Genomic DNA, 15,972 nt, shown 5'->3' on the forward strand with positions numbered 1-15,972 from the left:
CCTGAAAGAAATCTTCTCTGAACCCCCACTTCTGACCTTCAAACAACCCCCCAGTCTCTCCAAGCTCATCATCATCAGAAGCAAGCCCCCCACAGACCAGGCTATACCAACTCAAAGCGGCACCAGACCCTGCCAGAACACCACATACAAAACCTGCAGACATATCTCCACTAATAAAATGATCAACACCCTCCATAACATACCTTTTAACATCTATGGATCCTACACATGCCTACTACAAATGTGGTATATCTGATCCAGCACACTAAATGCCCCAACAACAACTATTTGGGTGAAACCAGACAATCACTACGCCCTCGAATGAACTCACACAGGAAGATGATAAAAGACAAAAACACCCAATCACAAAGTGATCACTCTATATCTGACCTATTAGTCCTCAACCTCAAAGGAAACATGCACAACACTTTAAAAAGATGAGCCTGGGAGGCTAAATTCATTACTCTGCTAGACACCAAAAATCATGGACTGAACAGAGACACTGGATTTATGGCTTATTACAATAATCTGTAACCCACTAAACTCCCTCTTTTTGTCCTATGACTGCAGAGGTGTAACAGTCCACTCTACCTGGAAAGGTCCTTACAATACGTTCTAACTACTAATGCTAAATAATGTGATCCACCTTACATTTTGCCATGACACTGGGAGTTCCTTTCCCAGCCCTGGAGAAGCTTAAAAGTTTGTCTCTCTCACCAACAGAAGTTGGTCTAATAAAACATTACCTCACCCACCTTTTCTTTCTAATATCCTGGGACCAACAAGACCACTACACTGCACTTAAGCAAGCTAAGCAATCATGGATAAGAGGAAAAGTCCTCTCACTGATCAGTAAGTGGTTAAAAGATAAGAAACAAAGGATAAAAGCAAATGGTTAGTTTTCACAGTGGAGAGAGGTAAATAGGGGGTCCCCCAAGGATCTGTACTGAGACCAGTGCTATTCAACATATTCATAAACAATGTCAGCTGCTTGCCCTTTAACAAAGCATCATGGATTCTGTGTTGTTCTGATATAGTATACTAAGCCTGAGAGCAAATTAATGTACATTTTTAAAAAATAGTTTATTGAATAAGAAAAATGACAATACATTTATACAACATCAGTTTATTTTGCAGTCTCCATATTTTCAGTTTGTCGTGTTACAGGTTTTTAGTATTGATAATACATAACTGCACTGTTGGCTAGACACTGGCAGCTAAGTAGGAAATAACTGGGGCACCTGCCACCCCAAAAAACATGAAAAGCACACATGAGATAAGTATAGTAAGCGGATATTTCTGCTAAAAAGAACAGAAGTGAAATAGTTAATGCTGACATTTAAATGGTCTTCTTTGGGTTTCAGAGATAACACATCATTAAGAGGGACTGAGCGATTCACATCTCTCAAACCTATCGTTTCAGGCTACCAAAACACTCAGGCAGACAGCATTGAATAACTCAGTTTACATTTTGAAGATTTTCTTTGCAAACATAACAGCTAGAAACAAGCTTGAATTCTGGAAGAAGATTCTGTATCAATGGGTGGTTTTTGCAGCAAGTTCAAGGAACCCAGAATACAAAGGCTTTGTGGTTTTAGTTTTTTAGGCTAATAATTCATAATATAAGTAAATTCAGTCCTGAAGTCTCCTCACAATAACACTATGCCACTCCTTAGCAACAGTTCAATGTAACTGTGGCTTTCTAGGAAAATATTATTGGGGTTTGCATATTTTCACATTGCTAGACAGTAAAGTTCTACCATACAAAAATATGGCATTCTATTTCTAGTTCACCCCCGGTCTGTTTCAAGTGACTATCACATTGATATGGGTATCGCTCAAAAAAAAAATTTTCATAATGGTCTGAGGTTCCAGGAGACACTATTAACTAAAGAACAACAAAAAAGTAAACGTTGGTGACTATACTACAAGAACAAGCTGTCAGCATCACCTTGATACATGAGTAATTCAAGGAGTTGTTGTCTTCAGTCAAAGAAGGAGAAAAGGGAGTCAGTAGCCTACAGTCCAAATTTATACGTGCCTAAATAAATTACCAAGCCAAACTGACTTGATATTAAGATATTTAAGTTAACGCCCTGATCCACATGGGTGAATTCACTGCAAGATCAGGACCCCAAAAATGCCTCTATGAATTAGTGGGTTGTATGTATACAATGTTCATTAAAATGCTCTCCTTATTTTCACTAAGCCAGCAGCTTTAAACAACATTTGATTACCTGAGAGTCTCTTCATTTTTCTTAGCTATCACTTTTCACTGTCAATGTGAATGATTCCATCCCAAAACACTTTTTTTACAAACTGAAGACATATTCCACTAAAAAAATTGCATTAAGTGAACATTAAAGTTCCACACTAAAGAATTCAAAAGTTTAGACTGTGTGTGCAACATTAATTCTGCTCCCTTGGACAGAACTGCTATGATAGGGTTGTATTACACAATCATACATTATTTCTCAGAAATTATACTTTTTAAAAGCTCAAGTTACAAGATTATTATTTAAGTTGAAAAGTTAAGCACTCAAAAGTTAGAAAAAAGGTGTATTTTATTTATATATATATATATATATAGGAGGGCGGTGGGAATCCAGCTCTCTCTCTCTCCTCCCAAAGCAGTAGCCGGAGCTCCTTCCCCATGTGGTGCCCACATAGATTGGGGGCGGGGGGGGGTGTTGAGGGAAAAGAAGGACCACTAAGGCTATATGCTATATTTTGGGGGAAGGGGTTGAGAGGAGCTTGGCTCAGCTATCCTCCCACTTCCAGAGAGGATGTCCACTCCCAGGATTCCCATCCCAGTGCAGTGTCTAAATGCTGCTGCAGTAGGGGTCCAGGCTTATATCAGAATGTTTACATTCGGTTATTATTCTGGCAACACTACAAGCAACAGAAGAGAAATGGCAATTTTCAGAAGTTTCTCTTTCAGCTAAACCCTGAACAAATTTCATGGGTGGGAGGGAGGTTGGCTCAGAGTTTTCTCCCTGCCAAATTTCAAAGGATTGTTTCCCCCTTCCTCCCCCCTACAAAAGAAATGGAAATAGTAAAGAATCTCAAATAAAAGTTGCAAGAATTTTTCATACGGAAAAGCATTAGACAACCTAAATATAGTGGGAACTGGTACTAACCCCCTCCCTCCACCCCCTAAGATGTTTATATTAATGTGCAGTAACTTGAAGATATTGCAATTTTCTGTTTTCCTGTTATGTTAACCAGAGATCATTACAGCATCAAAACAGCACTAAACTGTCAGTCACCAATTAAATAGGCATAAATCACCTACTATATTATATATATATAATATGGTAAATTATGTTTTCTATGTGAAAGAGACATGGAGTACAATATAGTAATAGCAATAGCCAAGTCAAAATCGGAATGATTTTCATTTTAGTTGCATGTCATTTTATGCAAAAATATTTTGAATATGTAAACTATTTCAGTAACTGTCACAACAGCACATTAACATAGAAAACCAGAGTGTTAGAGCTGCTTCCAACAAGCACCTGTAATTGAATAAGGCCCTGCCTACACTAGAGAATTCTGTCCAAAATTTCTCAAAATAGCAACAATGTTGTTAGTAAAATTCCAGCCATGGTATAGATTCATTAGTGGCCACTTCCACCATTTTAAAGAACTGTGTCACATAACCTTGCTCATGGCAGTTCTAATGAATATAGTGCTTGGAACAGGACAAGCAGTTGACATCCCATCTACACTAGGACTTCAAATAATGGTGGGAATTTTTTTTTAACACTTCCCTAGTGTAGGGAAGGCCTGACACACAGTACATGTGACTTAGGAACTAAGCACTAACTTCAGTGTTTTGTTTACACAGTTACAGACTAATTAAAAATGTTTATTCCTCATAAAAGTTGCCAGAATAAACACAGTACTCTAGTTCTTAACTAAAGCTGTATGCCACTGAAAAAAGTATTTTAAATAAATCTGTTACTAAAAACATTTGGTGGTTTTGGTAACAGCTTAAGCAAAGTTTGAGTAAGAATAAAATTTAATCCATTATTATTTTTTCTTTACCATGTAATCTATTTCTTAGGACTCAATCACTTACATTCTTAAAATATACACACAGCTTCTCCATTCAAGTGATATGGTCACTGTTACTTTCTACAGATGAAACACTGGCAAGCCCCAATATGTATTAAGAGAACAGTGGAGATAAGGCTTTTTTTTTTTTTAATGTAACCAAAGTTTTGAATTCAATAGACTGGAAACCTTCAGCTAACAATTAGACCAATTATTTTTGATACAGATTTGTATTTATAATAAGTTAGTAGCTAAGAGAAGAATATTCCATAATTCAAAACATGAAGTTAGATTTACTATAGACAGTTTTTTTTTTTTTATGAATACATACATTCATCCTCCACTTGGTGGGAGGAAGGTTAACCAAGTCACCCTACATTTATTTCAATCTACATTTTTTAAATGAGAAAAAACAGTTAATTCACAAAACTGTATAGTTCATTTTCCCTTAAATCACTGCAGTTACTGATAAGAGAAAGGGTGCTAATTAAGGACTCAATTTTGTACACTGATTCATGCTGATCTTTACAGCAGACAGTCCCTATGCAGAAGTCAATGGGGCTGCACAGGGGTCCACCCACATGGATGAGTTTGCAGCAACAAGACCTAAAGAAGAAGAACTTATTGGAACGTTTTTGCCAAAATGAAAAGTTTTGTTTCTATTCCAATGCAGAATAGAAACAGATTTTCAAACCAAGAAATCTGCAACGAAACAGAATTGTCATCCTCTGGTCAGCTCTACTAGGAAGACTACTATTAAGACTGTTTGCAAATGATGAACAAGCAACAAAAGTCAAGCAGTTCTACTGCTATAAAAGCTCATATTTTCAGCTACTTTTGCTCCTTAATCAAACTTCTGGAATTATAAAGATCAAAAAAAAAAAAAAAAAAGGCAGGTGGAGAGGGATTTTGGATCAATAAACCAGAATTATTTAGGAACCCTGACGTTGACTAAGGGCTAGTCTACACTAGAAGTGCTACATTGGTGCAGATGCACTGCTGTAGCTCATCTGGAGAGACGCTCTACGTAATAATCCAACTCCACAAGAGGCAGTAGAGATTTTCTCCTGGGGACATAACACTGTCCACACTGGTGCTTAGGTCAGTGTATTCAACATTTTAATCAATGATCTGGAAGTAAATATAAAATCACTTCCAATAAATTTGAGAATGACAGACTGACAGAATGGTAAACAATGATGAGACCTACAAAGCAATCTGCATCACTTAGTAAGCTGGGCCCATTCAAACAAAACATGTTTTAATACACTCAAACATTAAGTCATACATCTAAAGGGGGAAAATGCAGGCCGTACCTACAGAATAGATGACTATGTACTGGAAAACAGTGATTCTGAAAAAGAATTAGGGAACACAGTGGACAAGCAACTCAACATGAGCTCCCACTGAAGAGTGATGCTGTGGCAAAAAGAACTAATGCAATCTTTAGATATACAAGAGGAGTAGTAGGTAAGAATAGGAAAACAATTTATGTCTGTCTATTATCAGAGGGGTAGCCGTGTTAGCCTGTATTCACAAAAACCATGCGGAGTCCGGTGGCACTAACAGATTTATTTCAGCATAAACTTTCATGGGTAAAAAACCCACTTCTTCAGATTCAAGTTTTTTTTACCCATGAAAGCTTATGCCCAAATAAATTCATTAGCCTTTAAGGTGCCACCGAACTCGTTGGGGTTTTTATGCCTGTCTGTGGCATCACTGAGACCAATACCAGAATACTGCATACATTTCTGGGGTGCATATTTTAAAAAGGACCTTGAAAAATTGGAGTGGTGCAGAAAAGAGGCACAGCAATAATTTGATGGCTGGAGAAAATGCCTTAAGCATGAGATTTAAAGAGCTCAGTGTATTCAGTTTATCACAAAGAAGGCAAAGGTGACTTAATTGCAGTATGTAAGTATCTTCACAGGGAAAAAATATGGGGTACTATAAGACTCTTCAGTATTGCAGACAAAGGCATAACAAGAACCAACAGTTGGAAGCTAAAGCCAGACAAATTAGACATAAGGCACATTTTACAAACAAAAACAGTGAGGGTGATTAACCTTTAGAACAAATTATCAAGGGAAGTGGTGAATTCTCCATCTCTTGATATCTTCAGATCAAAACTGGATGTCTTTGTGGAAGATATGCTACCATCAAACAAGATACTGAGCTCAATAAAAGGTAGCTGGTTGAAATGTAACGGCCTCTTATGTACAAGAGGCCAGACTAGATGGCCTTAAACTCTATGCATCTGTGTACTGGGCTCCTAAGACTCTACCGATCAATATTTAGCCACGTTCCAGACTGCAAAGAGCAAAAATCTCTTCATTTAGTAATTACTGAATAGCATAGCCTGTGCTAAGCAATGGAACTGATAACCAGAGAAAGATCATTCTTACCTCATCTTTTCAATTCTTTCAAATTTGCACCACGTGCTGCAGATTAAAACAATTTTTCCCTCTCTACAGCTTACCAAAAATAAAATACTCTCACAAATGCAGATCAGCAGCTGTTTTATGACTTATTAGATGTACTGTATTAGGAAACAGATTCCACTTCAGATTCCATTCTATAGTTTATGTTTTAAACTCTTCCTAGTCAGACAATGATCAGTTACCATTTCATAACCTAAAAATAATGTAACATTCTTTTTTGTAATGTAACTAGTCTTTTAAAGACTGTTTCCCCATCTCCAATATCTGCCGCTGTATTTCCACTTTAAGTACATTTCTACTTTCAGCATAAATTGCCTTAACTCAGCTGTTTATAAAGAAACCTTCCTCTCTACTTAAATGTGAGGTTTCCATATGCAGTACATCATATTCAATCTAGGAGAAAACAAGCATAGAACGCTGGGCCAAACTTCACAAAGCTACACTATCAAACTCTAAGAGTGGAACTATCTGTAGGAAAATTACTACAGCTTTCACATACAACAACAAAATTCTTTAATAACTGATTATTTCAGATGTATGAAACTGAGACGATCAAATTTTACTGTTTTGTGTATAAGCATTATACCATTTCATCCATTGTTATTCATTTCAAACAATATTTAAGTTGTATCTATTCTAGAAAGAGGGCGTGTATGTGAAAAAATTATGCCCTTTACTATAAAAAAATAAGCCCTAACAGTCTATTCAATAAACCTCTTACCTTGTTCTGGTGATGGCTCATTTATTGCATAAGCTGATTTAACATTATACTGGTGTAAGGTTACAAAATGTATAAACTATGCTAAACTATTGTCAAGCAGACACTGGTCTTAATTTTGCATCACGCAATTTTTATTCAAGATCACATTAAGAACTGCACTTTTACAACATATACCCTCCCAAGTCTCAGGATAAAAAATAATGAGTTTAAAAGCTGAAAAAGTGTGAAGAAGAAAAAAAAAAATCAGCCAGCATTAAGTACTAATCTGATGAGTTTTTCAGATCTGTGGTACTATTTTAAACTACTCTTTCTGGCCATAGGTCAAAGTTTTCCGAATGAAATACCGACATGAAAATGCTGGGAGTGAAGCCTGGAGGCAGCTCTCTTTGCTTTGGCCTAGGTTAAACCCTATCAGAGCCCAGGGAAATCAGCAGCAGTATTTCCCACCCTCTCCACCAAGTATCATGGATGACAGTACACCGGCTCTGAGTATCCATGACAGGAATAGCACAACTAGAGGCATGAAAAAAACTTAATACACATTACAGGAGATCCCTGCATCCTCGCCCTCACCACCCCCAGCACAGACACACACACATACACACACACACTGTTCACTCAGTTCCTGTACTTTTGCCAAACAAGGCTGAGTCATTTTTTGCAAACGACTCCCATGGCCTCTCAGAATAAGTGCCCTCAATGAACAACTCTTGGAACAGAGAAGAAACAAAAAATCCAAACCTTTCACTCAGGCTGCAGGCACTAGGACTTCTCTGCCTCAGAACACTGTTCTGACAGAGGAGAGCTGATGCCTGTAAAAGCACTGAGACTCCCACTCACCACCTTTATAGGGCTTACATGTTTCAAATGGGGAGATCATACTCCCTTTCCACTCCTTCTTGGAGGCATGGGTTTCCCCGGAGAAGAAACAGCACTTCATACTCAGATAGGGAAAAAAAATGCTCTATTACAAAAGGCAGAGAGACATTTATTCACCCTTACGGGAAATAAGTGTCCCTGTTATATCCCCAAGATACATTTCTTTCCTAGGCGTGTTCTTTTCCTGCACTGTTTCTACATCATGCTCCGGGCCGCAAGTCTCATCTTTTAACTTCAGAGTAATTAAGTGTGGTTTAGTTTGGGGGCCCCGAGGAGGAGGTAGCACACACCTGGACACTACATAGGGGGAAAACGTATTTGCTTCCAAGTCTCAAAATAATGTTAAGAGTCCATGCTTAATACCAGATTGAGTAACTTAAGTGCAAATAAAGCTAATGGAAAAGATCGATCTGCCCTCATCCAAAGGCATTTCCCTCATCATCCAAGAAAGAAGCCCTCTCAGCCAACCCCCAGCCAGTCAAGCAGGAAGCACTCCACAGCCCCCCCCTCCAACACACATAGGCAAAGTTCACGGGGGGGGGGGGGGTAGTTCTCTACTATCCCATCCCGCTCCTGCCCAACGCCAGCCAGCCATCAAGAGCACATTTTCACCATCATGGCCTTCCCTCATGATCCCAAGGGGGGAATCGCACCAACACCCTCCCAAACTCATTCAAAGGGAAAACACTCACCATCCCTTTCAAAGACATCAAGTGAGAGCTCCCCTCAACCCACCCATGGAGAATTACTCTCTCTCTGTTCCCAGTCCTTCCCCCAACACACACACACACACACACACACAACCCCTCAGCCAAGGGGGCTGTGAGTATGCACCCCGCTAAGAGGGGACATCTACCAAAACCCGTCCACGTTTGAGTAAACCGTTGCCCTCCGAACAAGCCAAGGGGAGCGCTGTTTATCACCCCGCCCAGCCAGTCTGTCCATCGATCGAGCCATCCATCCCTGGGAGGCGGAGGCTCCCGCGGCCCCTATTGTGCCTGGGGTGGGTCTAACTCACCAGCAAACTTTCCACATTGACTGGGGACCGAGGGTCTCGGATCATGGACTCCAGCTTCCTCTGGCGGCTCGTGGTCACCCCCTCCCCGGGCTCCAGGGGCGCAGGCGGGGTGGGAGCGGACATCTTCGCTGTCTGAAGCTGGCTCATCCTCCCCCTCCCCGCGGGGCTGGGCGAGCGGCCGGGCAGGAGGATATCACGCTGATGCCGGCCCCGGTATCCGCTCCGGGGCCTAGCGCTGCGGAGAAGCTGGGTGCTCCCGGCCGGGTCTGGGCCCTGTCTCAGGCGCAGGGCGGGGAGCAGAGGGGAAGCTCCCCGACTGGGCGCTGCTGAGGCTGCTCCGCCCCTGGGCACCTCTCAGCTGCAAAGGCATGAACAGCGCGGAGCGGCGGCCGGGGCGGGGGGAGAGAGATTCCCGCGGCGGCCCCGACTCCCCCACCCCGCTCAGGACGGCTCTGGGCGGGCACCGAGTCACTGCCGGGTCTCCGGCACCGGCCTGGCCATTGCACCAACCAAACACCCGCCGCGGCGGAGGGAAAGCGGCGGGCGGCGGGCGGCGCTCCTCCGGCGGCGGCTGGGCGGGAGAAGCGACTCCCGGCGGCGGCGTGAGGCTCGCTGCTGCCCCTCTCTCGCCGTGTCACTCAGTCCGCGGGGCGGCCGCCGCCCGCAGCGAGTCACTGTCCCTGCCGCTGCCTCCCGCCGCCCCCATTCTCCGGCTCCCGCCCCTCAGCCTGACACCCAGCAGCCGGCCTCCCTTACCCACAAGCCTCCGCTCCGAGCGGCCGGACACGGCGCCCGGCGCAGAGGCCACATAGCTCCGCGCTCGCTCATTGCCTAACTATACCCCTCGGCTCAGCTGGCGGGGCGGGGCGGGGCGGGGCGGGGGGTGGCGCCGAGCGGCAGCCCGGGGACAGCGCTGGGTCACCCCCCAAAAGCGGGCACTGAGCAGCTTGCCTGGCCGCCTCCGGCAGCCCTCAGCCCGGCCAAAATAGCAGGGTGACCCGCCGTGTCGTCATCGCCTCCTGCTGAGTCAGCTTGTGAAGGAAGCGGCGAACCTAGCACGTGGAGGGGTCGGTGAGGGGAGCACAAGCTTCCCATCCTCGGTGGCGTGTATGTGTATGTACCATTTGGTCCTATAAAGCCCTAGACGTGTTGTATAATAGTTGGGTGGTGACTCCAAACCAACTCCCCCCCACCCAAGGTGCAGCTCAAGAGCCCACTGTGCACCTGGTGCCATCCCTGCAAGGGGCTGACCTGGAGCTGACGGCTCCCAAATTTCATGGATGTTAAGAACCCAAGAGCAGGTGTAGTGGGTCAGACCAATGGTCCATCTAGCCCAGTATCCTGTTTTCCTGCAGCAGCCAGTATCAGATGCTTCAGAAGGAATGAACAGAACAGGTAATTATCAAGTGATCCATCCTCTGTCACCCACTTCCAGTTCCTAGCAAACAGGCTAGCGACACTCAGAGCGTGCAGTTGCATCCCTGGCCATCTTGACTAGTAACCATTGATGGACCTATCTTCTGCGAATTTATCTAATTCTTTTTTTAACCCATACTTTTGGCCTTCACAGTATCCCATTGTAGCAAGTTCCACAGGCTGACCATGTGTTGTGTGAAGAAGTACTTCCACTTGTTTGTTTTAAAGCTGTTGTCTATCAATTTCATCAGGTAACCCTTAGTTCTTGTGTTATGTGAAGGAATAAATAACACTTCCCTATGAATTTGTTCATACCAGTCATGATTTTATAGACCTCTCTCATATCCCCCGTTAGTCATCTCTTTTCTAAAATGAACAGTCTCAGTCTTTGATCTCTCCTCATATGGAAGTTCATCCCTAGTGTAGAACTAATCATATATTCAAGAAACTCCAACTAGTACAAAAGTCAGCAGCGCATATACTCAGTAACACAGCCTATTGTGAGTGCATCAAACCTGTCCTCTCTATGCTGGCTTCCCATCTAAATTTCAATCAAGTTTAAGATTTCAGTCCTGATCTTCAAAGCACTGTCTGGCCCAGGCCCACAATACCTAAATGACTGTTAAAGCTCTAGGAGGGGCATGAGCAGGAATTTAAATATGAACACTTTTGAGGGGCACAGAAGCTCACTGTCTCGCTTTCTCCACCACCCTCCCCTCCCCACAGCCCTGGCAGACAACCTCCTCTCACCCCCTGCCCTGCCCCGCCCCGCCGCTCCTCACCCCCCCCCTTCCCTGAGTGCGCCGCGTCCCCACTCCTCCACCTATCTCCCAGTGCTTCCCACCCAGCTGCCGCTGCCAAACAGTTGTTTGGCAGGGTTAGCATGCTGGAGGGGGGAAGGGGAGGAGCAGAAACATGGCGTGCTTGGGAGGAGGAGGGGCTGGGGTGGGGAATTGGGGAAGGAATTGGAATAGAGGCAGGGAGGGGGCGGGGACTTTGGAAAGGGGTTGGAATGGGGGCCTCATGGAAGGGGTGGAGTGGGGGCGGGGCCGGGAGTAGAGGAGGGTGTCGAGCACCCAGAGGAAAGAGGGGAAGTCTGCGCCTATGCAGGGGCCTGAGAAGTTCTGTGCTCCCAATGATTACTGAGGGGAGATGCCTCTGCTTGCCCCCCCCCGGCACACACCCCTGCTCCAGGACAAAGACCAGAATTGATAACTTTGTTCATCTGGCACAGTGGAACCGTCAACAATATGGCCATGGCTACACTAGAGAGCTTACAGAGGCGCAGTTTAACTAATGCAGCTGCACTGCTATAAACTCTGTGCAGCTGCTCTAAGCCGATGGGAGAGAGCCCTCCTGTCAGCTTAATTACTCCAATCCCCACAAGTGACAGTAGCTATGTCAGCAGCCCTGCCGACATAATGCTGTCCGCACCAGTGCTTAAGTCAGCGTAAATTATGTCGCTCAGCGGGGTGACTAATTCACACCCCTGAGCGATATAATTTATCTCGACTTAAGCTGTAGTGTAGCTGTAGTGTAAATCTCTTCTATGTGAGAGACGGAACCTTCTCCAGAGTTGATCTGAGATTGTGGAATGAACTTCCTTAGGAACTAACTATCACAACCCTCACCACTTTCCATTTCTATGTGCAAGGCACATTTCTTTTACCTTGCCTTCTCTATTATAAACTCCTAGCAACAGGTATATGTAACCAAAACACACAAAAAAACCTTATCAAAACAAGATACTCCTCTCCATACACTTCTTCCACAAGGGAAGGATAAGGGAACAAATGTGACAGATGTGTAAACGTGTTGCTTAATGCAGTATTGGAAGGTTCTTAAATACTGCAATAATGAACATAGTATAAAAATCTAAAGAGAATAGAGTAGGCTGAGCCAGAACGTGCTGGGAACTGAACAACCACAAACTAGGGGGAAGTTTGGGACAGCTGGCCTATTGTTTATTTGTATTGTGTTAGCATCCTGAGCAGGGAGGGCTCTATGTATTTTGCCACCCCAAGCACGGCAGTCAGGCGACTTTCGGTGGCATACTTGCGGGAGGTCCGCCAGTAATGCGGATTCGGTGGCATGCCTGCGGGAGGTCCACCAGTCCCGCACCTGCGGCGTACCTGCTGCCAAAGCCGCAGAACTGGCGAACCTCCCACTGGCATGCCACCAAAGGCAGCCTGACTGCCGCCCTCACGGCAACCGGTAGGCCGCCCCCTGCAGCTTGCCACCCCAGGCACATGCTTGCTGTGCTGGTGCCTGGAACTGTCCCTGATCTTGAGGCCACCAATCAAGGATTGTCCCCATTGCACTAGGCAGGCACTGCATACACATAAAATGACAGCCCATGCCCCGTCAATCTATGAATAAGATGAGAGAAAACAAATAGAGAGGGGAGCACAAGATAACAGTAAGATAATTGTGATCAATCATATAAGCGGTGGTCACAGCAGACCAGGTGCCTAATCATCATGGCATCGGTGGGTTTTAACAGTGTTTGTGGCCTTGCAGATTTTTACAGGGAGCTTCTCCCCATATATAAGAGTGAGTGTGGGAGAAAGCACGAAGGTGAAATTTGACAGATGGACACTCCAGACTGGCATCCTGGACATAACAAAGGCAGAGGTTGTTATTTCCATAGTGTGTTAGATAAGAGATTAAAGTAAGGGATGGAATAGCCGGTGAGGAGCCTTAAAATTGAAGACCAGTAGCCTGTGTTTGATGTACTATAAGGGGAAGCAATGGACGGGTACAAAGAGGGAAGTGATGTAGCAAGTCAGAAAGATGATTTTTGCAGCAGCATTTTGTATGAATTTAAGAAGGCATTAGAGGAGAAAAGAAAAGAAGAGGTTATAGTCAGGAAGCGAGATAATGAGGGCCTGGGTAAGAATTTTAGCTATGTGGGTAGAAAGGAAATATTGAATCTTACAGATGATGTGTAGGAAGAAGTGGTAAGCTTGAGACACAGCCTGGATGCATTAGATCTAGAGGAAGGGACAAAATAAAGACTAAGCTGATATTACTGTCATGAGTGTCAGTGGTCACAGTGACTGAGAAAGGTCGAAGAACTTAGTGGGGAAAGATCAAGAGTCTAGTTTTGGTCATGCTGAGCTTGGTTGACAGCTGGGTATCCATGAAATGATGTCAGAAAGACAGGGTAATATTTTAATTTAGACAGAAGGAGACAGGCCCAGAATGGACAAGTAGATCTGTGAGTCACTTGCATTGCATGGTTTTGAATAAGATCACCCTATACAATATTCTAAGTCAGAGCCCTGGAGCCAAACAATCCCAGATTATGGGGAAGTTCAGATCTGAATTTCACAGATAGATTCTATAGTAATCTGATCCAAATCCTGAATCTCTCACACAAAAAACCTCTGAACTTTGTGGAAGATCGAAATCCAAATCTCATGGTTCAAGCCCATATGTAATTATAACACCTTTATAATATTGTGAAAGAACTCCTTGACAAAATCCATGAAAAAATATTTATTGAAATTTATTATTTTATTATTTATTATTTAATAATATATTAGAGTAATGCCCACTCCGCAGTTAGGCTCCAGAGCCATTGTTCTGGGTACTGTTCAGAAACACATGAGAAGATATAGTCTCTATCTTAAAGAGCTTTAAATCTAATCTGAGACAAGATACAACAAGTAGGCGTGAAAAGTAGGACTGAAGGGGTTGGAGGGATAATGGGGTAACAATAATAAGTTACCTAGGTTAGCTGTTCAATAAATCATCTGAAAGATTTTTTTAATAAATAAATCTGCCATTCCCAACTACTACACAGCCTAGTCATAATTGGTTGACTGACTTCCTGTAGGCATCACATCAGAAATGTATTTTAAGAAGGGATTTAAAATTAGTTGAACAAATAACTAAAAAATGTATTGTAGGGAACAAGTCTGTAACAGTTAGTCTAGAGCAGGTGTCGACAACTTTTCAGAAGTGGTGTGCCAAGTCTTCATTTATTCACTCTAAGGTTTCGTGTGCCAGTAATACATTGTAACATTTTTTAAAGGTCTCTTTCTATAAGTCTGTAATATATAACTTAAACTATTGTTGTATGTAAAGTAAATAAAGCTTTTTAAATGTTTAAGAAACTTCATTTAAAATTAAATTAAAACGCAGAACCCCCCGGACCGGTGGCCAGGACCCGTGCAGTGTGACTGCCACTGAAAATAATCTCATGTGCCACCTTTGGCACAAGTGCCATAGGTTGCCTACCCCTGGTCTAGAACATCAGAAGCCTGATCCAGAGCCCATTAAACTCAATGGGAATATTTCTATTGACTTCAGTGGCCTTTGAATCATGCCCCAGACTGAGAGTCAAGAGCCTGGACTCTATTCTGAGCATTCACAGGGTATGTCTACACAGCAAGCTGCAGCCCACAGCAGTGAGTCTCGGAGCCTGGCTCTATAGACTCAGGTTGCAGGGCTCACATTATGGCACTAAAAATAACTGTATCTGTTCAGGCTCAGGTTGGCTTTTGAAGCCCAGTCCCCTCAGTAGGCTTCAGGACCCAAGCCCAAATGTCTACCCAGATATTTTTAGCCCCCTAGTGTGAACCCAAATCTGTAGACCCAGGCTGTGAGACTCACTGCCACAGGCTGCTGCTTGCTATGTAGACATATACCACTTGTCAAGGTGGGTATCTGTGCCTCTGTTTCATTATACTTATTAATTTTTGTAAAGAACTTTGAGATCTACAGATGAAAAGCACTTTATAAATGCTAAGTCTTCTTATCACTTCCTCTAACTTTTATGATTGTGTAAAAAGTGGCAAAGAGTCCTATGGCACCTTATAGACTAACAGAAGTATTGGAGCATAAGCTTTCATGGGTGAATAGCTTATAGGGTGACCAGACAGCATATGTAAAAAATCAGGGCGGTAGGGGGTAATAGGAGCCTATATAAGAAAAAGACCCAAAAATCAGAACTGTCCCTATGAAATCAGGACATCTGGTCACCGTAATAGCTTATGCTCCAATACTTCTGTTAGTCTATAAGGTGCCACAGGACTCTATGTCACTTTTTACAGACCCAGACTAACACAGCTATCCCTCTGATTTTATGATTCTGTGACATTTAAGGTAACATTTAAACTCATAACAAATTATTAGCAAAGCATGACAAAGCCCCTTTTGAATATAGTTTATTTCTAGTCTGAAAAGTGACTGTGTAGAAACGGTACCTTCTTGAAGTTCTTACTCAATACATCTGTTCCATCTGTCATATCTGTTTACTGACAAAATAAATTGTAGAGCCAATGTAGCAATAGTAGAGTGATCTGAACTCTCTTCTGGCTCACGAATCAACAAAATCATCACCTAAGTTCCAACTGCAGAATCTTTATTCTTGATTATAAGTGACAGAAAGGACATAGTTTGACTGTCAGATCCCAGCATGAGTTTGCAGG

At 43.2% G+C, this 15,972-nt stretch overlaps 1 protein-coding gene across 1 annotated transcript in view; it reads right to left on the bottom strand.

The window, feature by feature from the left end:
• The window catches only part of ROCK2 (Rho associated coiled-coil containing protein kinase 2), a 158,858-nt gene extending 149,189 nt beyond the window's left edge, over positions 1-9,669 (bottom strand). Inside the window, exon 1 of the mRNA XM_050950609.1 lies at positions 9,119-9,669. Within this exon, the coding sequence (XP_050806566.1) occupies positions 9,119-9,265 (147 nt within the window). The 5' untranslated portion in view covers positions 9,266-9,669. The remainder of the gene's footprint in view (positions 1-9,118) is intronic.
• Between the last annotated feature and the right edge of the window lie 6,303 nt (positions 9,670-15,972).

Source organism: Gopherus flavomarginatus, chromosome 4 (genome assembly GCF_025201925.1).
Source record: "Gopherus flavomarginatus isolate rGopFla2 chromosome 4, rGopFla2.mat.asm, whole genome shotgun sequence".
NCBI lineage: Eukaryota > Metazoa > Chordata > Testudines > Testudinidae > Gopherus > Gopherus flavomarginatus.